Source organism: Diplotaxodon limnothrissa, linkage group LG13, assembly GCF_057381915.1.
Source record: "Diplotaxodon limnothrissa isolate DT_005_m linkage group LG13, D_limnothrissa_male_GT1.1, whole genome shotgun sequence".
Taxonomy (NCBI): domain Eukaryota; kingdom Metazoa; phylum Chordata; class Actinopteri; order Cichliformes; family Cichlidae; genus Diplotaxodon; species Diplotaxodon limnothrissa.
In genome coordinates, this window is record NC_140608.1 from 3,635,043 (window position 1) to 3,656,623 (window position 21,581).

Sequence of the window (21,581 nt, forward strand, 5' to 3'; positions counted from 1 at the left end):
GGGATGTGTTTGATGGATGTAGGATTTAACAGGGGCGATAACAACAGCAACAACAACAACCTAGAAATGCCTCATGAATGAGTAAACAGGCACAAAAATGCCACCAATGGCTGATGTCTGGAGGCGTTTCTCCAGCCTTCAGTCATCCAAGCGGCAGAGCAAATGATGGAGAGGAGAGGATCAGTGAAGTCAGCCTGAACCAAGACAGGATGTAGGGGCATCAACCTTCAAAATAAAACACACCTTGCGCAAAAACTTGATAAGCAAGTTTGAGGAATAGCTTATAATGATATCATTAAAATATTACTGAAGAAATATTGTCGGTATAACTGTATTTTTTAACCCTTATTCTATATTTTTTGTCTTGTTTTGATTTTATTTGTCTGTAATTTTCTTATCTTTTAAACTTATTTGTTTTGAATTTCAATTTATTTTCAGTCCATACAGTTTAGAGGCAGGATTACATAAGTTTACTCTTCGTCCTACTCCTTTTCCAGTATGTAAACTGACCGGTCATAATGTTGTTGATGGCAGTTCAGTATCCCTTTTCTTGTTTATCTGTTTACAATGCTCTTTTGTTACTTATTTGTGTTTTCTTTTTCTTTTACATGTCTAAAATCAATCAAAATGTTTAGTTTGAATTTTACGCACTATTAGTTTTAATCTTTTTAAATGCTCATATTGTAAGGGATACTTGTGGGGGAGGTGGGGGATCAGATCAGCTTTTGCACTAAAAAAGACTTACAGCCAAGTGAACTTTTTATATAATAATAATAATAATAATAATAATAATACTATGTTTATTTATTCCTATTATAATTTAGTCTCCTTGGCTTGTAATAATGATTGATTAATAGACTCATTGAAGAGTATCCTTGTCCTTTCAATTATCCTGAAAATGCAGCTTCGTCTAACGGAAATCTTTTAGGACCTCGCCTAACTTTATGCACTTTTCAGATAAACAGATCAGTCAAAGTATCAGTAACTATCGGACTACTTAACTAAGAGGATCCCTGCTGCCAGGGATCGGTTCACTTTGCTTCAGTTTAGCTGCGGGACAGCCGTGAATAAACGCCGGTTTTTGAGTTCCGGGGGTTGCGCTTACCTGAGGAGCAGAGTGCCAGGCTACGGTTTCCGCTCGTGCCGTGTTGTGGTGACTAGCCGTGGTCACTAGCAGGGCTAGCTAGCTGTATGACTGGTGTTGCTGCAGCATAGAGAAAGCGGCAATTAGCCAGCAAGCAGGCTACTCTCACTCGTCTGTTTTCTTGGTTCTCTTTTTAAGACAGTTCGCCATCTCTGCTGATAACACATTATGTGCTGGGTGCTGCAGTAAGGTGAGTGTCACACAGCCTCAGGAGTTTCACATGTAAAGTCGTTAGCCTGGAAGCTGAATCACCCCGGTTAGCGGCGGACAGCGGCGCAGACTACTCCCTGGATTCCCGAGGAATTCCACTAATTTGTCCGTGTTTAAAACGTGTTTTAGTGGGGTCTCATTTTCAGGTGGTGCATGTTGTTGCAGCTTTTGTTAACTGTGTGGTTGAAAGAGCTTGTTTTAGTGTGATGTCAGTGCTTCTCTTTCATTATTTCATTGCAGAAATTCAAATTTTATTATCAAACATGCTAGCAAATAGCCCCCCCCCCCCCCCCCCGACACGCCGTGTTGGCAGCATTAAGTGCTGCTGCATTCTTATACATGAACAAAGTGCTCTGCAGATAAACTGTCTTGTTGTAACATCTGCAGAGCTTAAGCCAGTGATAACGGAGCAGCTGCTTTACGTAAATTGCATCTCTATAACGTTTAGTGGGTTTGTGACATAGTCAAAGATACTCCGGGCTTTTCTGTGTTTCTCTACCGACTGTGTCTTTTCCCCTCCTTTCTTTTGCAGGAAGGTCAGCAGATGGAAAAATGATATTTATACCCAGTGGATTACTCATCACGCCTTTCGAAATTGTGGAGTGCTTTTCTCCTTAGCATCATGCGTTTCTACAAATCAAGCCTAGTCTCCTGCTGCAGAGATTTCACCTCCTTACGTTTGGATTTATCCGCCAGTTTTTAAAGACGGTCCTTATCATCTTCTTCTTCTTTTTAGTGTCGTTCTTGTTATTATTTTTAAAGTGCTTCCGGTAAAACATTAACTATGTGTCTATGCGGGTTGGATATGCTCAGATAAACACAAGCGTGAAGTCGTGCGAAGGGAAGCCCAAAGAAGGAAGTCCAGGACGGGATAGGCACGCAGAAACTACCCCGCGTCCCAAAGAAACATGGCCTCGGTGTGGAAGAGACTGCAACGTGTGGGGAAGCATGCGTCTAAATTCCAGTTCGTGGCTTCCTATCAGGAACTAATGGTGGAATGTACTAAGAAATGGTGAGTTTTTAGCGACCACATTGCTGTCATTGAAGCCTAGTGAAAACTCTCGCTCTCTCTCTCTCGCTCTCTCTCTGTGTGTGTGTGTGTGTGTGTGTGTGTGTTTGTGTGTGTGTGTTTGTTTTGGAATGTCGAGCTTGTTCCTGGTGGCCATAATTCACACACATACACTCACAGTCTCCTTGGTGTACAGGCATGTCTGTATGCAGGGAGGAGCCCGGCTGGCTTTTAAAATGTTTCTTTTTTTCTTGTGTATCGATGTGGATTTGGTGCAGTAGAGAGATTTCACTTCAACCAGATGTGCTGGCTTCACTCCCCTTCTCTTCCTCCGCTCACTCCTCTGTTGATATTCTTGAGCAAACCACTAGCAGCTCTAGGGATGCTTTTGGGAATCTCAGCTTGACCTCCAAACTCACCATATATACAAATTATTAATATAACCAGTTAAGTCTCATTCACAGGAAAAATCTAATGGTTAATGTAAACAGTCACATAAATACAACTCAAGAACAGTGTAAGTTGATGAACTCCAGACACACAACCTTTTTTAAAAAAGGTTGTGTGTCAGATTAAGTTTACATGAAGTCACATTGATCAACAGGAGACTGCAGCCTTTAAAAGTGACAGTTTAAAAGTGACTTAAACTCTTGATTATGGTTTTTACACATGTATGTACAGAGATGAGAGGGAACCAGCCCAAGTAGAAAACCAAGCAAATAGCTAGGAAAGTCTGCAGACATACATAGAACAGTGATGTACATGATTTCCACAGCGATTGATAAAACATGTAGCTGCTTGTCAGAGGTGTTATTAAGTAGCAGATCATCGTACTCTGATAAAGGTTTAAAAAGTAGCAGAAATCAAGTGTTTACTCCCATTTGAGAGAGAAACAGGATAAGTTGAGATTTAGTCTGGACTCCAGTATTAGGTGTTTTAAATCAGCGGTCCCCAACCTTTTTTGCACCACGGACCGGTTTATGCCTGACAATATATTCACGGACCGGCCTTTAATGGATCGCGGATAAATACAACAAAATAAAACTAGTACCCGTACCGAAAAAAATAAGATTTATTCATAACACACATGAAAAGACCCAGGAAAACAGAGTTAACAATCAAAACGATAACAAAATAACGCTGAAAACCGATTAAAAACCCTGAAAACCATACTTTTCACACCTGAGCCTCAACTCTCGCGGCCCGGTACCAAACGACTCACGGACCTGAACGGGTCCGAGGACCGGGGGTTGGGGACCGCTGTTTTAAATGCCAAGCTGTGATCTACACCATTTGAGTTTCAGCCCTTTGTGCCTTTTTTGCTTTTTAGGATGATGAGGTGCTTTTGCCATTAACAGATGCCAACGAGAAGTCATTAATTACAGAGTTTCTTAAAATTAAATGCACTGCTTTTCCTTTTGTGAAGTTGCCAGCTTTACTGCACAGGAGTGAAAATAATGTTTGAACAGTAAAGATTTAAAATGATATTAATTGGTAGTGTAAATTTATAAATTTACATGTAAAGGTAATAGACATCTCGTTCTATGTACCATCAATGTTCTTAATAGATCAGTCATTACATGAGAAGAATAATTTAACCAGAAGTAATACTTTCTGTTGTGTGTCAGGTTTTAAAGGGTGCCTTTTGAGGCGTGTCTTTCACAAGTCTTGGCTTATAGGACTTGTACATATCTATAAACAAAAAAACATTTTCACTTGTGTGTAATCATACTGGCATCACCACAGCAAGAATGCTGGTTATTGAATTAATAATTAGACTGTTTTGCAGGCAGGTCCTTGCCCTCCTGGCTTTAAAACCATACTAAGACATCCATACCCTTAAGTGACACGAATCTCATCCCTGCTTCTTTTAGTCAGATGTGAACGCTGTTAGAAATATGACAAAAATGATCTGCACACTTGCATACTCTGCAATAGTAACATACATGCAGTGTTTTTAATCGGTTAATATTGTTTAGTTTTAGTTTAGTGGCTCATCTTGTGGTTGTATGCCAGAAATATTTGAATCTATGAAAGAGGCGGACGAGCTGTGCTTTTAGATGTGGAGATGAAGTGGAGAGATAGGTAGATACGTGCTACAGTTATGCCTGCAGCTGTGTGCCCTGTAACGAGGGAAAAGCTTGGGCTTGTAAGGTAAAGATGTAGCCTGCAGACACAGATTCTCAAGTAGCGTGCCGTAGGCGTGACTAACACAGCCCCACAGAGCTTCGACCTGGGACAGATGTTAACGTGTTGGAGAAAGGAATGACAAAAATGTACCTCTCTTCCCAGAGCAAAGGGTGGGTGGGCTCAGCTCAGTGTCAGTAGTACACTTTGTTTTGCAGTCTTGAGAGGTGCTTTCATCTTATGATATGCCAGAAATGTGTATACAGAGCCATTTGTTGTTATATAATACAGTTCTTATCTATAGGTAATCAGCACTGCAGTGATTTATTGATCCTTAGAGATCAAGTGCTTTTGCATTTTGCTCAAAGCTGTGAAGATAAGTTGAACCCAAATTCCTGTGTTACAGCAGTCACAATTGTAGACACAATCTGTAACCAAACTGCTTAAACAGTTTTCAACCAGTTTCTTTCTTGTATTTGTATATAGGCATATGAAACATTATTGTGTGTCAGATGCACCAGTTTTTGTCAAATTAGTGTATCAGTCATTCTTGTGGCCAGAAAAACTCTTTTAAATGTATCAGGTGAGCAGTCACTTCAGGGCTGTAGTGGGGTGTTTCAATCATATTAGAAGCAGCCCCCAGAGCTCAAATGGTTCATAACGTCTTAAAAAAAAAACAAAGCCAAAAACCAACTGAACCAAAAAAAAAGCCCATAGTTCTTTTTAATTTTCGTAATCAATAACAGGAAGAAAAAGGCTGAATGCTTACTTTGTGTCAGTACTCCTGCATGTGCCTGTATGTACACGTGTGGGTGATTTGTGCTTAGTGTGAAATATAAAAGCATTTCAAATATTCAAAGGCTTAGTAGAGTAATCTCTACAATCTTGATAACTGGACTTCAAATAGTCACTTCAAGGACGTGTTTTCCTTCATGTCGAACTCCTTTGCCTCAGGCTGCTTGCTGCTTCTTGTCACATGATCTTTGGTTGAGCTTGAATAATCTTCAAATTTTATAAAGAATACATGTTTTAACTGAAAGTTTGTACACATTTTTCATTGTGCCAAGTTTTTATGTAAATGAGTGTACTTCTATTGTCTGATTTATTTATTTTTAAATTTCTGTTTCTCTTTGAGTGGAGTTTAATTTCCTCAGGCATAAACCACATTTTTTGTTTATTAAAATATCAGTAAATACCAGTGATATGAACCAAAAAGCAAATAGGAAGAATGTGTGTGATATAGGGATGGTCCCCGTGAATAATTTATTAGTTGCCCTTGAAAGCTTAGGTGTAACCTTTGACTGTCTTTTCTGAACTGTGCGGTTTCTGTCATATTTCAGGCCTGCTTGTAGAACAAAATGACTAGGATTGCATCAAAAGTTGATGAGGGTGGGGTCTGCCTATTCAGCTACCATTTTTGTTGCTGTTTTTATTCACACTGATTTGGTCGAAAGCATTGCAGCGGCTGCAAACAATATCATCTGCAAATTATGCCGGGCGACAGTAATAGCAAAGAGACGAAGCACTTTTGGAATATGGGGAAAGCCAAAAACTGCGCTTCCTCCACTTCCGTACCATTGATTCATTAATGCTGAATTCTCTCTTTGTTTTCTTTGAGAAAATTAAAGGATTTTAAGTGTGCCTTATAGTGTGTAGAATACGTTATACAGAAGAAAAGAATATATCGTGATATATATCGTTACCGCACATGCTTCAAATTATAACGTGATATGGATTTTAGGCCATATCGCCCAGTCCTAACACTGATTGATACTGAGGTGCTAAAACCCCAGTTAAACAGGTGGGAAAAAGAAAACTAAAAGTTAGGCAGCATTCAGAAATTTGTCAAAACTAAGTGTAATGTAATGGAGTTCCATTTAAAAATTGTATGTGTGTATATAGGATCCATTTGAAAGAATTAATAGTCATAATATCATTTAAATGTGGTTGAAATGTACTTAAGGTCAGATTAGTTTGTGGAGTTCAGTCTCTGCTACCCAGATCTTGCAGTAAAATTCTTCTTAAATAGGTTGGAAAAACAGTATAAACTTAAATCAACTCATATGCTTAAATTTTAGTGTCTTATTCACTAATTTCATGTATTATTATGTTTTCATATTTTGAGAATTGTGTAAGAATTTAGGGCATCTGAGGATATTGATTCTCTTGTCACGTGTTTTTATCATCCACTCAACTAGTCATGCTGACATGTCTGCTTTTTTTCCCTCTACAAAGGCAGCAGGTGAGGTCACAGTCGGCTTAAAAACAGCTTTAGCTGTGTAAAGATATAATCTGTTTATTTGCACACTGAACATTTTATTATTTTTACTGGTTTACCCACCATCAGATGGGGGAAGGAAGTAAAGCCATAATGCTTCCCCAGACTACATTGACAGAAACAGTAATTCAACCTTTCATAACATGGGAGGAGTTCAAGTATTGCTGCCTTGAATTTTTATAAAGTTTATTGTCTGACTTTGGTTATTTAGCATATTAGTTTGCATCCAGAGTAACATGTTAAAATGCAGAGAAGAGAAATATCTGTTTTCTGTGAAAGACAGATTTTTTTTTGTGCGAGTCAGGGTACCTTCTTTCTTACTGTGGCTCCCAAATCCTGCAGATTTGCAAACTGTCGACTCTTACATGTAGTTTTAGTATTTGGTTCACAAATGCCTTCAATGAGTTATTCCTGATTGTTGGACAGGTGTTGTCTCCTTTCTTGCTGAAGGAGAATATGGAAAGTGAGCTTTTTAGGTACATTGAGAAAGGGATATAAATTCTAAATGTCTTCTGAAATCATGTTGGTAAGTTCTAAAGCATCAATATATTACACAGCCCGAATTTGTCGTCCGCTTTTGTCAGTTGAATTGGTGATACAGCCTGTGAAAAAGCGTTCTACCTGTTAAACCCAACCACATCAATCATTTTACACTTTTGGATCATTTCCTGTGTGGGAAAGTTTGCTGCTAATGTAAGCAGAAATGTGATTGATGGAGTTTTCTTTCCTGTTGTTATATTTTTTTAAAGTGATTTCAAGCCTTTATCTGTGCCCTTGTTGCTCTATCTGATTGATTTCTGCAGCTCAGGAAGTTAGAACATCACTCACACAGCCGTTTCAGACTGCAGGATCAATGCTGACGAACCATTTAAAATTTAATGAATACACTGTTTTTCTTTGCCAGGGAAATGAGACACCATTCAGTCTTGCAGCAAGACTGTTCTGTCTTTAGATGAAATATTTACATTAGTATCACTTGCTTTTCATTCAAAGCAGGTAATTATGATGCGTAATAAGTGGCAGGAAGTTTGTAACTTATAATTCTTTTAGAGAATGTTTTTTTTTTGTGTGCTTTTGTCTGTGAATATTTATGAATGTAGATGTTTTGTGGCCTTTTGGAGGCTTATATGTGCTTGGGACATTTCTCTGACGGCTGATAATCTATAATTTTGGTAATCTCCTGGTGACAACATAGAGTAGCTTGGAGACTTTCACACGCTCACTGATCAGGTGATGTGACCTGGGTGGGTTAGATCATTATTTGCCTTATACTATATTATAGGTTGTACAGTCTCTCTCACTTTCTCACAGTTAATCTCACATTAATTGAGTGTGACATTAATTTGCCCCTCTGTGTGCTTTTCTAAACCACTGAGATTAACAGCTTTTCTATCAGAAAACTTGGTATCATATTGGCTGTAAATTTAAGCTTTTAATCAGCCAGTTTGTGTTATTTCAGACCCTAAATATACAAAGTATTACCTGAATGAGTACTGTAGGTCTTGCAGACCCACACAGAAGACGTGGGAGTTGCACACTGCAATCAGCACAGAGACATTATTGATTACATGGTTGGTCTGTCTTGCTCATGCAAGCATGGCTAATCATCACTTCTTCCCTCACACCCACATGACATAACAGGGAATGTTCAGTTCTGAGGAAGAAGCTTCATATCAATCAAAGACTGCACACATACCCTGAAGGCATACGTCCACACTTTTATAGGAATTTAGACATTTTGAACACACACAGACACTCTTATCAGGTAAACACAGAGACAAGTGGATTTTCCCATCTGCTTTGGGGAGACAAGGGGTCCTGCTGCAGATCCAAGCAGCAGAAGAATTTATCATAGAAAGCACTTTATAGATTCTTTGTTTTTCTGGCTTTCATTGGGCATTTGGTGGAGATGACTATGCAAGCATGAATAGACAGTCAAGGCATTGCTGAACATGAGATACCTTTATTTGACAGAAATCTTTGGGTTTTTTTTCTGGTTAATGTTGACAATTTTTGAGCAGAAGTGATGGGTGTGTGCATAAATTCCCTATTAACTTTATATCAGCCATTGGGCTGATTGCGACACATTATATAGCTGGTTAACATCCATTGCTTGCTGTTTGACCCCTAGGGCACAAAATGCTCTACTTATAACTTTTTCTTCACTTCCTTGATGCAGCAGCATAAAGTGTCTCATGAATGTCTGAATAGTGATAAAATGTTTTGTAGTTATCAAATTCAATAATTCGGTGTCACTGAATTAGGCAGTAGAAACTGGTACAGCTTGACAGGTTGGTGGTTTTTCAGGTAGGGCTTTGGATGACAAGATGAAGAAAGCATTTGGAGATTTTCATAGCCTTTTTGTTGTTGTTGTTGTTGTTGTTGTTGTTGAGGGATCTGCAAACTGACTTTGACTGTGTGTTAGCCACAAACGTCATTTTTTTTTTCTTGGCTAGTATTTGGTAGAACTTGGTATAGGGTAAAATTCAATCACTTTTAATAAGTGGATAATCACACGTTACAAAACTGGTTAAAGCAATAATGTTATTCCAGTGCTCAGGATTTTCCTTTGGTTCATACTTTATTATAATAATAATTATTATACATTAATCAGGCTCTTATTGTTCGAATCAGTTTGTGGTAGTGGGCACTGAAAAGAAATTTTAATTTGAAGTGTCTTTGTAAGCATGAAATGCAGTGGAAGTGGTGTTCTTAACACAGTTATTATGTACTTGAGTGTTGTGAAATGCGTGAAGTGTAGAAATGAATTCCACAGTTGAAGCATCTGGCTGACAGTTGACTAATGGCCAACCTTTTCAGTGGAAATGACCAGCGTGCGTTAGGCTGTGACATGTTGTCTTCTGCTGAGCGTGTGTGCATTATGGCGAGCGTCCATCTCATTTCTCTGCCAGAGAAACCTCTTCTTGCCAACTTGTCTGACGTGGCTCTCCATTCTCTTTAAATCTGAAGGCCTTGACAGATTCCCGAGTATAACTTTGGCACCAGTAGAGGGTTTTTATTGCCAGGTTGTAGTAGAGAGCTGTCATTTCTCTTGTCCGGGAATTTTGGATGAAACCATAAAATCTGGATTGTCATTATGTTTGAGGTTTTGGGAAAAATAACTCTGTCCCTGGATTGAATTTACTTAATTGCAAACATCTCCTTTGTTTTTGTTTCAGTTTTACGATCCATGCTTGTTTATTTAGAAACACACAAGTAAAATGTAAAATTATAGCAAATGTAAAGCAATTTTTATGTTTAGTGCTTGAGCTTTTTATTATTGAAGTTTATCGCCTCTTTTTCTAATTCTGATTCTTCTATCACGTGGGAAAACAAATTTCCCACGTGTGGGAGTAATAAAGGTTATCTTATCTTATCTTATCTTATCTTATCTTATCTTCTTGCCCCAAGCTCACTGATGTCTTCTGGGTTAGCTTTCACAGTGAAATGACTGCTTTTCTCTCCATTTATCTTTCCTCTCCATTCTTTCCCGATTACTTTATCTTCCTTCGTCTGTCGCACCTCAGTTGCTTTTCTTTTTGAGGGGGGCTTGCTTTGCAGTAGAATTCACCCAAGTGTTGTTGTTCTGTGCTGCAATCATGAGACAAAAACGGGGCATTTACACACTCCTCCTACGCACACTAATAGACATGAAACATTGCAGGGTTGTGAAGTAGTCAATGGGGTGTAAAATGTGATAAACTCTGCTGGTGTGTTTCACTTTGCTGCTGTCAGCCAGAAAAAAACACACAGCCCTGAAGACTGCTCATCATTTATCAGCCTGCAGAGCACTGCTGCAGCATCTGCAGGCTGATTCATACTGTGTGTGTATCTGGAACTGTACAGTTCGTACAGTTTTAAAACGCGGTTTTGGAAAATATAGTTGACATAGGTGGAATTTAGGATCCTCTCTTGCAGTACAAAGTGGGTTTTTTTTCCCCCTCTGGGTCTCTTTGGATGATTTGCTTCGTTGTCCAATCATAGCACCCTGTGGGGTTGCCAATGACCAGTGGCATTACAGCCAGGGTGGTGCAGCAGAGGAGGTTAATGTGCAGTCAAACACACCAAACTCAATAGTCTGTGGGTAAAAGAGAAACACACCTATTGAAAGTTTGTCACCTTCAGCATAAAGCTACATTTACATTTTGACATGCAGTGGTGAATGATTTAGCTTTACCACAATTAGTTAACATAAGTGAATCGATGTCGGCTGAACAGTTTCAACAATATTGGGTCACAAGATTCATTTGGTGCACATGGGGATCCAAGGCTGACCTGTGTGGTTGGATACAACAGACAAGCTGTTGGAAAGCTGAAAGTGGCAACAGTGACAACGTGAGCATTAGAACTGGACCACGGAGCAATGGCAGAAGCTGGCTTGGTCTGATGGATCATGCTTTCTTTTGCATCACATGGATGGTCAGGGTTATGTGTTTATGTGTCTGTCGCTTACCTCCGGAAAACCTGGCACGCGATGCTGGTGGAGGCATTGTGACGCTCTTGGCAATGTTCTGTAGGGACACCTCGGGCCCTGCCGTCCTGCCATGTGCATGTTACTTTGACATGTACCTAAGCATTGTTGCAGAGCCTACTACCAATTAAGCATATTAGGTGATGTGCATCTCTGTAATGAGAAGGGGTGTGGTCTAATGACATCAACACCTTATATCAGGTGTGCATAATTATTAGGCAACTTCCTTTCCTTTGGCAAAATGGGTCAAAAGAAGGACTTGACAGGCACAGAAAAGTCAAAAATAGTGAGATATCTTGCAGAGGGATGCAGCAGTCTCAAAATTGCAAAGCTTCTGAAGCGTGATCATCGAACAATCAAGCGTTTCATTCAAAATAGTCAACAGGGTTGCAAGAAGCGTGTGGAAAAACCAAGGCGCAAAATAACTGCCCATGAACTGAGAAAAGTCAAGTGTGCAGCTACCAAGATGCCACTTGCCACCAGTTTGGCCATATTTCAGAGCTGCAACATCACTGGAGTGCCCAAAAGCACAAGGTGTGCAATACTCAGAGACATGGCCAAGGTAAGAAAGGCTGAAAGACGACCACCACTGAACAAGACACACAAGCTGAAACGTCAAGACTGGGCCAAGAAATATCTCAAGACTGATTTTTCTAAGGTTTTATGGACTGATGAAATGAGAGTGAGTCTTGATGGGCCAGATGGATGGGCCCGTGGCTGGATTGGTAAAGGGCAGAGAGCTCCAGTCCGACTCAGACGCCAGCAAGGTGGAGGTGGAGTACTGGTTTGGGCTGGTATCATCAAAGATGAGCTTGTGGGGCCTTTTCGGGTTGAGGATGGAGTCAAGCTCAACTCCCAGTCCTACTGCCAGTTTCTGGAAGACACCTTCTTCAAGCAGTGGTACAGGAAGAAGTCTGCATCCTTCAAGAAAAACATGATTTTCATGCAGGACAATGCTCCATCACACGCGTCCAAGTACTCCACAGCGTGGCTGGCAAGAAAGGGTATAAAAGAAGAAAAACTAATGACATGGCCACCTTGTTCACCTGATCTGAACCCCATTGAGAACCTGTGGTCCATCATCAAATGTGAGATTTACAAGGAGGGAAAACAGTACACCTCTCTGAACAGTGTCAGGGAGGCTGTGGTTGCTGCTGCACGCAATGTTGATGGTGAACAGATCAAAACACTGACAGAATCCATGGATGGCAGGCTTTTGAGTGTCCTTGCAATGAAAGGTGGCTATATTGGTCGCTGATTTGTTTTTGTTTTGTTTTTGAATGTCAGAAATGTATATTTGTGAATGTGGAGATGTTATATTGGTGTCACTGGTAAAAATAAATAATTGAAAAGGGTATATATTTGTTTTTTGTTAAGTTGCCTAATAATTATGCACAGTAATAGTCACCTGCACACACAGATATCCCCCTAAAATAGCTAAAACTAAAAACAAACTAAAAACTACTTCCAGAAACATTCAGCTTTGATATTAATGAGTTTTTTGGGTTCATTGAGAACATGGTTGTTGTTCAATAATAAAATTATTCCTCAAAAATACAACTTGCCTAAGAATTCTGCTCTCCCTGTAAACTATAGAGAGGCAAATTCAGTTTGTTATAAATCTCATAATAATGATCATATTAATTTAATGCTATATCGGGTAAATTACATTTTCCGCCTGTTTAACTCTGACTGAAGCTTATATCCTGAAACCTATTAGAAAACATGGCCATGCTGGGATCGGTTCAGCCCCCAGTGACCCTGCTTTGGATAAGTGGCTAAGAAAATGGGTGAATTAATGACTGTGCCATGAGAATAAAGGCATTTTATTTAAAGTGGGAGAGATGTGTTGGAGAGTTAACATTTTTAAGCTGCTGTTTGAATTATAATATGAGAGAAATTAAAACATAAGCAGTTTCATTTGCCAGCAAATTATCTTAAAGACTTTAAAATCTTCTCGTTTTTCTCTCTTCAGTTTGATTCTCAGACAAAATAATTGATTACTCACAAATATCAGCACTGTGACAGTCGCCTGGCTGCTTATCTATCATTAAATTTAGAAATGTATTCACCAGGGCTCCTTGTTTTCTGCTGTGTGCGCTCTTAAGCATGTGATGGTTGTGATTCGTACAGTGTCAGTCACTCCCCGAGGCTGTTGGTGAATGGTGGTGTGGGAAGAAAGGATTTATTACCTCACTTCTCCCACTGAAAGGTAGTTTCATTCTTAATTATTTTGCTCCCAAATTCATGATCTACATGATTCCTGCTGTGCCTGATCTGTGCCTGAGGCTCTTGTTGTGTTTTCCCTTAGAGTGGAAGTAAGATGCATGTTGATCATTATTTGCATTGGTTTCCTACTACCACTGTGATTCATGAAACCCTTTTGTTCTGTTTATTTTTTTAAATGAATGATTATATGCAGGGATCTTTTGGTGGGAAGCACATATTCACTCATAACATCTTGCTCTTTGTGTTGTTGTGATATCATCATATGCCAGTGCATCATGGGTTGTTGTGCACAAGTTTACTCTGGCACACCTGACTTCAGCCGTTCATTTTTTTTATCAAAGTAATGAAGCTATGGTTCATGCGGCTGTCATCTGTTTGCTAGTTTGCACTTTCCTGTCACAAACAAGAGAGACACGCCATCTTGTCAACCATTCCCCGTGTGTAAATGGCTCATTTGTTTCTCTCACTTATTTGATTTGATTTTTATTTTGTCAGTTGCCATTCCCAGAAATTGGGACAACTTACCGTATTTTCACGACCATAAGACGCACTGTACTAAAGGGCGCAGGCTCAGTTATGTGTGCCATTACTGTATTTAACACACACATAAGGCGCACTGGATCATAGGGCGCATACAAGTACCGTATGCGTATTTAAAAATAAAGCGGGAGCAAACCTGAGTTCGATACCTTACTCACATTTTTATTACCAGTAATCGTCATCATCAACAACACACAAGCATACAAGTGTGCGTATTTAAAAATAAAGCAGGAGCAAAACGAAGTTTGGTACTCACATTTTTATCATCAAACCCATGGAAGTCCTCATCCTCTGTGTCTGAATTGAACAGCTGCGCTAAATCTCCATCAAACATGCCAGGTTCACTTTCTTCACCGTCAGAGTCACTTTCCGTGCCGTGCGGCTCCTCGGAAATGATGCCGGCTTTTGCGAAAGCTTGAACAACAGTGCCAGCAGACATGTTAGCCCAAGCATCTACAATCCATTCGCAAATTGTGGCGTAACTCGCCCGGCGCTGCCTTCCACTCTTGGTGAAACTGTGGTCTCCATCGGTCATCCATCGCTCCCAGGCCGCTCGCAGCCTTACTTTGAACGGGCGGTTCACACCGATGTCCAGTGGTTGGAGTTCCTTTGTCAGGCCTCCCGGAATGACAGCAAGCTCACAGTTCATTTGTTTCACTAGTTTTTTCACATCGGCTGTGAGATGGGCACGCATAGAGTCACAGATTAAGAGCGATGGTGATGCGTGGAAAAAAAAAAAAACACCTGGTCTCCTTACATACACCTCCCTCAGCCACTCTTTCATCATTTCCTCATCCATCCAGCCCTTTTCATTTGCCTTAATGATGATTCCTGCTGGAAACTTCTCTTTAGGCAAAGTCTTTCTCTTAAAAATCACCATAGGCGGCAGTTTCTGTCCATTAGCATGGCAGCCAAGCACAACAGTAAAAGAAGACTTTTCGTGCCCCGTTGTGCGTATCGCTAGCGTGCTGGTCCCCTTCTTCTCCACAGTGTGACTCACCGGGATGTCAAAAGTGAGCGGGACCTCGTCCATGTTTGTGATGTGGCTGGGCTGGATGTTTTTGTCCCCGATGTGTTTGCTGCAGTAGGAGCGGAAGATGGCCAGCTTTTCCTTATAATCCGCTGGAAGTTGCTGCGCTACCGTAGTCCTGGTCTGGATGGAAAAATGGCACAGTTTCATGAAAAGTGAAAGTGAAACTGCTTTTAGCCGAATGGTGACCGTCGAAACGCTTCTCCCGCTCGTTCTTTGCTCGATGATCCACTGCTCGAGTCTTTCCTCCAACTCGGGCCACCTCGCCTTATGTCCGCGGAAACTCAGCTGCGTTTTCTTGACCTGCCGGAGCTTGTTTTCTAGCTTCCTCCATTTGCGAACCATCGATTCGTTAATCTTAAATTCTCTCGCCGCTGCTCGATTTCCATGTTCCTCCGCGTAGCTGATGGCCTTCAGTTTAAACTGTGCTTCATAAGCGTGTCTCTTTGCCATTTTCAGGGTTGCGCCCACACTTCACCCTTTAGCGTTCTCATGGTGTTCTCTACTACGTCCTCCTTACAACACACAGGGCGCACTGCGCTATAGGGCGCGCTGTACTTTTTGAAGAAAATCTAAGACTTTTAAGTGCGCCTTATGGTCGTGAAAATACGGTAAACACTGTTTTATTTACCAGAAGTTTCCATACTCTCTGTGCAGAGAGTTTAACCCTTCATCTGCAGGCCAGTGCTGTTAGCCAGCAGCAGCATTTTGTTCCCTTTGCTTCCTGTGCTTTCTCACGGGGTAAGATTTAAAAGACTCTTACCTGACCTCTGTTCCTCAGGGTATGATGGAGCCTTTGATCTCCACTTTCATCCATCCAGCCTACCCACTTTTATTCCTTGTACCTTGCTCTCAGCTAGTCCCTCTTCTCAGCCATGGTAGACCTTTCATAATTGGCCACACTTGACCTTCAGTCTGTTTCTGCAGTTAAGCTCTCAGCTACTGCTGCCTCCACAAAGCTATCCTTTTAAGAAGAGCTCTGAAAAATAATAGCTTCTGGCTTGAAACAACTCAGGCTGTTTACAGAATGGGAAATGCTTCAAAGTAATCTTCATGCTTGATGTCTTTAGGTGTTCAGTGGAAATAATGAAGTCTAGAAGTGACTGGAAAAATCCTCTGCTTTTCCAATTCACACTCCAGTCTGTAGTTTTTATAGCAGCAAGATCCAGTAAGTAATGAGGTTAGTAAAACAAATGTTTAAATTAGACACTAAAGACTGTAGCTGTTCTGTGTCTTTAGTCTATAAAGGTCATTTTAATTAAAAAAATCCACAAATACATAAAGTTGTCAGAAATACATAACCTGGCATTACAGTAGTCACAAACAAACATTCATGGACTGGCACACAAGCTGATTAGAGAGGTTCTCTAGCTTTCACTCCAGACTCTTGTACTTGGCTTAAGTGCTTTCAGCATTAACTCTGTGTCACTGACCCAGCTTTTGGCTCACACAGACACACTGACTTACTGTTGTATAATTGGAGGTCAAATGACTGGCAGTGCAGGCCAGAAGAGAGAAGGAACAAATTTCAGATTTTATAGGAAAGTTTTTTAGATTTTACAAAATGCACACAGCAAGATGATTATAAAGCACTACTGTGTTGAAAATCTGTCTGTTAGATGTCCTCTTCAAAGCTCAGTTGCAGCTTAAGAGGCGATGTTTACAAGTTGTTTCAGTCTTCTCATTAAAAGGATCAAAATGCCCACAGGAATGAGGGCTGGGTCATTAGTTAGATTTTAATTTCAATTAAGAATTTGGCTTTCAGCAATTATGAAAACAAAACTTTGACATTGATTTTCACTAGGAAGCTCTCTAAAAAGTGAAATTCCTAAGAGGTGGAAAGGTCATTAACAGTTTCCTGCCTTTAGTTCCCCATTACTCTCCTCCTGTCCCTTGTTGTCCTAAGGATGAGTATCCCTGGGCCTTTTTGTTGCAAGAGTCACCCATGCATTTCATGCATTTATTCTTTTTTTTTCTTCTTCTTTTTTTGTTTTTGTTTTACCTTTTAAGATAGAGCCAAAGCGTCAACCCCATCAAACACCTTTAGAATGTGCTCGAACGGAGCTCACAAACCAGGTGCGCTCGTCCGATATTGGTGTCTGACCCCACAACTGCCCTTTTGGATGGATATGCAAAAAAATTTCCACTGATACACTCCAAAATCTTGGAAACTCATTATCGCAACAAGCTTCAACTTAAGAAGGGAAAGTTATACTAGGCTGTTTAATTTGCATGCATAACTATACTCCTCAATATGTTGGGGAAAAAGTACAGAACTCAATAAAATAAAATAAAAAAACCCCCAAACAAACCCTTTTGTAAATAAGATTAAATGGACTTACAATATTAAGGAAGCTGTTTTCCAGTGAAAACAGTTCCCTCTCCAAATAATGCTCTCATTGCTGTCTTTACTGAGTCAGAACTTACGAAGTAGGTCGGGTATGACAAATACATTCTTTTGCTAAGCTTTTAATGGTGGGGCTGTTACTGTGTGTTTCTCATTTTGACCAGATCTTTGGCGTTAAGCGCTTGTGGCAGTCAGTTAGCGCTGCACCCCTACACTGCATGTCACATGTCAAAGAAGAATTCTCTTCATTGCATTCATCCCTGGGTTTTTTTTTTATTTTTTATGGCTGGTGGCTCACTACATTTGAGTATGACAGTTCTATTTGGAAAACTTAGTTTTCTAATGTCCTTGATACCACAAACCAGGATACTGTTAAAAATACAGCAAACAAAGAAGAATATTTATCTTTTAGCTGGATAAAAATGGAAATCATTATTTAGTGGACAGCTTTGCTTCTTGCAATTTGCCAAAGTGTCTATTGTGTTTTTAAGATACATGATACTTTATTACTGTGTTTATCACTTGTTTTATTGCAATGCCACCAAAACTTAGCTGTGCCCTGCCCTGCTGTGTGTTTGGGTTTCCTGCACTCTTAGAGTGTGTGTGTGTGTGTGTGTGTGTGTGTGTGTGTGCGCACGTATACGTGTTGGTTTTAGAACTGTCATGCCAAAATGAAGTGTTTCCTTTCTCCTGCCTACAGGGAAGATATGGCAGCCACAACTTCCTGACACACCCTTCACTTCCAGCTATCCAGGGGGATTGAGGTGTGCAAACAGTGAAGCGCGAGATTATTTGACTGTCTTTGGTTTAAGCTGCACATGTTTTTCTGTGGGGTTATAGATGGTGACATTATTTCACTTTTTGGGAAATCAGCCTCTCGTGCAGTTTGTGAACCTTTTTTAAGAATTGATAAGAAAGAAATGCTTTTTTTCTTACAATAGTTGTCAGATCACACTTTGTCTCTCTCTGTATTTCTTTCTGTCAGTATTTCTGTCTCCCTCTCTTTTTCTGTCTCTTTAAATCACTGTTTTGCTTTCCCTATTTTTTCCTCCCTCTATCAGTTTCTCTTTATTCATCTTTATTCTTCTCTCACTTTCTGTCTCTGTCTCTCTCTATATGAATTTGTCTATCAATTGAAATTCAAAGGTGCTTTATTGACATGAGTTTCTTAAAACTTGTTTGAAAGCATCATAATACAGTTTCTAAAATAATATTAATAGGAAAAAAGAACAACAAAATTAGACATTTCAGCTTAAATTGAAAAGCTCAGTGAACACTTAAACGTCATATTGGACATGTGTGTGCATGTGTGTGTATGCCCTTTCTCATTGTCCTTGTTCCTTTTGCTGATTGAAATTCGGAATTACCTAAGTGAATGAAATAAACTAAGAGTTCCTTACTTCACTGCACAATTTCAGGAGGAATTGCGTCATCTTTGTTCACTTGCCAATTTGTGGTCATTGAGCCTATACTTCTTTATGATCTGGCTTAGTTGTCCATTTCTGACAGTTACGAGATATTCTATCCATTCATAAGCTCTGTTTAGGTTCAAATGACCTTCTAATCTGCATTAGTTTCTTCTTCTGAGAGTTTGAGTACTCTCCTGTGAATGCTAATGATCAGTAGGTATTTGTTTGTGGGTGTGGGTTTTTGTTGTTGTTGTTGTTTTTTAAACATGAATGTAAAATGTATATCTGCAGAGCCTTACATGTAGAGGTCGTGATTATTGAGTGGACTCCATACATCACTATGATAGAGCACAAGGAGCAGGATGATGCGATTAAATATCTCGCTTTATCTCTTAACTCTATCTCTCTATAGTTCTTTATCTCTTATCTCTCTTTGTTGATCTCTCTTGGTCTAAATTTCTCTTTCTCCATGTCAATATCTCTTTGTCTTAGAGATATCGATCCTAAGCTGAATTGATTGAGAAATCTACTAGAAGTAATCTGGTAATTTTTGGTTAATTATACTAAATGGAAACTGTTGGTATGTTGGTAGGTGGTGTTTGTGAAGTCTATAAACACATACTCCACAGTAACTTCAGGATTATGGACTCCACATATTGCTGATGTGGTGTTTAAGGGAACATTAAATAACTACATGCTCATTAAATGCACATTTTTGTGGATAAGAAATATCCACTTTAGTCTTATCTGCCATCTCTTCCCAACATACACATGCACAAATTCTTAGTCTTTTCATTTCTTTCTTCAACATTCTTCGAATATCATTTTCACTTTTTTTTTTTTTTTGTCTTCTTTAGAACATTTTCCCTCTTGTATTGCCATTTAGTTCGCACACTTTTGTGCTCATTATTTCATGCTTTTTGCCTCTTTAATTTCTGTCTCTCCCATTCTGCTAGTGAGAGTCAAGTAAGGGTACACCTACACCATCTTACCTAAATTATCAAATAAAGCGGTATATAGGGTGCTCCTCTGTGGGTATTTTAATTGCCTAGTGCTTTGAAAAAAATAATGGTGCATTTTAAGCAGCAGCTTCTCCAGTGGATTTCTTGTACTATGAGCAAACTCCAACTCAATTGTCTTTGACAGTTGGTGGAAGTGGTCCTTGTTCTGTCCTGGAGCCTTGGCGAGCACAGCGTTAGCAGTACATGAACCAGTTGTTTTTTTTTTTTTTTACTTCAAATCTTTAGATCAGAATGAGGACTACCTTTCTCAGCTTCTCCTGTCTCTAGTCTTTTGCCCATCTCCGCTCTCTCATTATGAAATGTTTTGGGTATGGAGTACTTTTGTGAGGGGAGGCCGGAAAAGGCGCTCCATATTTCCCAGACCTCCTTGTGGGAGTGTTTCTCTGCTTTCAGGATGGAGATCCTGGTAGTCTGTTTTTAGAGAAGTCCTGAATCCTACTGCACTTTATGTGGCTGGCCCAGACTCCTTCCACTTTTTTGTGTCTTGTGTCTTTTACTAATTTATTCTGAGGTTACTGTGGTGCAGGAAGTAGAGCAACTGTTCTTGTTGTTTGATGCTATTTAAACAAATTGTATTCAATTTGATAGAGCAGCTTATCTGCTAATGGGAAAGTGAGTGGTTTGATCTGTGGCTCCTCTAGTCTGTGTGTTGGGCAGGATGTTCAACCCCAAATTGCCAATAGAATAGAACGGGGCTTGTTGTGTAGGATTGCTTTGAGTGGGCACTATATAAACACCAATCCATTTGCTGTGGTATCAGTTCGTTGACTGGAGCTCCAGACCTTTAGTTTATTTTATCTTTCTTTAAATGGAAATCTTTGTTGGTAAAATAAATTTATGTCAAATAAATGTATTATTCTCTTTCTATGTTGTGGCCACATTGAGTTTGCTTGTGGTTTTCTGGGATATTTGGGATATTCAGAGACGACAGAGTCCAACCCAAGACTGGAGGGGGTGAGGGTACTTGATTAACATGAACTGAAATTTTAAAATAAAAGCGATGGGATTCCTACTGAGTAAATTAATTGGAGGGGCTGATTTTTCTCCTGAATAAATACGAAAAATGTAAAAACTGAGATTCTGGGTCCATCCAATTCTCAGGAGAAGGCATGGTTTGGTCCAGGAGTGGAAGGTGTATCACAGGCGCATTGTACATATTTCAGGATGTCAGTGGGGGAGGTTGAGTTCTTGGCAGAATTGGGAACATATCTGAGGAGGCAGAGAAATCATTTCAGACATTTACCAGGAGCAGCGTCTAGCAGTATGAATGTAGTAAAATACTATTATTTTACTGTCTTTATGTATTCAGTAACGGCACACAATTTGAGTTACGAGTGCAAATGTTGCCAAATGCTAGTTGGTCAGGTCTTATTTGGATTATAAAATACTTGTTTCAAAAAAATAAGTACTGCAAATTCATCCAGTGAAATTATGCGGTTGACGTGATCAGCTGCAGTAAGAGTAGGTGAGTCTAAAAAAATATTTTTAAAGCAAAAAAAATATCTGTACGGATTTTAGGCATCCAGTTTGTGAAGGTCTTAACATTCAGAAGGGTAGTGGTCATGCTCAAGTATGAGACAAAACGCTCCTAGGGTTTGGACTTCATAATAATTTGTTTCAGATTTATTTTGTGTTTTGCTGTATGTATTTGTGTGGGTATCACCAATTTCTGTTCTACTGCTGCTTATTTTGGCCAGAGCACTCTTGGCTTAATTCTAATCTGTGTACTGTGCTTTATCCTATTGGTGTCTTTTCTGGATGCCAC

General features: G+C 39.7%; 1 protein-coding gene across 2 annotated transcripts in view; it reads left to right on the plus strand.

Annotated features, from left to right (window-relative positions):
- Positions 1–977: 977 nt before the first annotated feature.
- The window catches only part of ehbp1 (EH domain binding protein 1), a 175,490-nt gene continuing 154,886 nt past the window's right edge, over positions 978–21,581 (plus strand). For both annotated transcript variants that reach the window (XM_085369657.1, XM_085369656.1), the window contains exons 1-2: positions 978–1,334; positions 1,887–2,366. In XM_085369657.1, the coding sequence (XP_085225783.1) occupies positions 2,263–2,366 (104 nt within the window). In that variant the 5' untranslated portion in view covers positions 978–1,334; positions 1,887–2,262. The remainder of the gene's footprint in view (positions 1,335–1,886; positions 2,367–21,581) is intronic.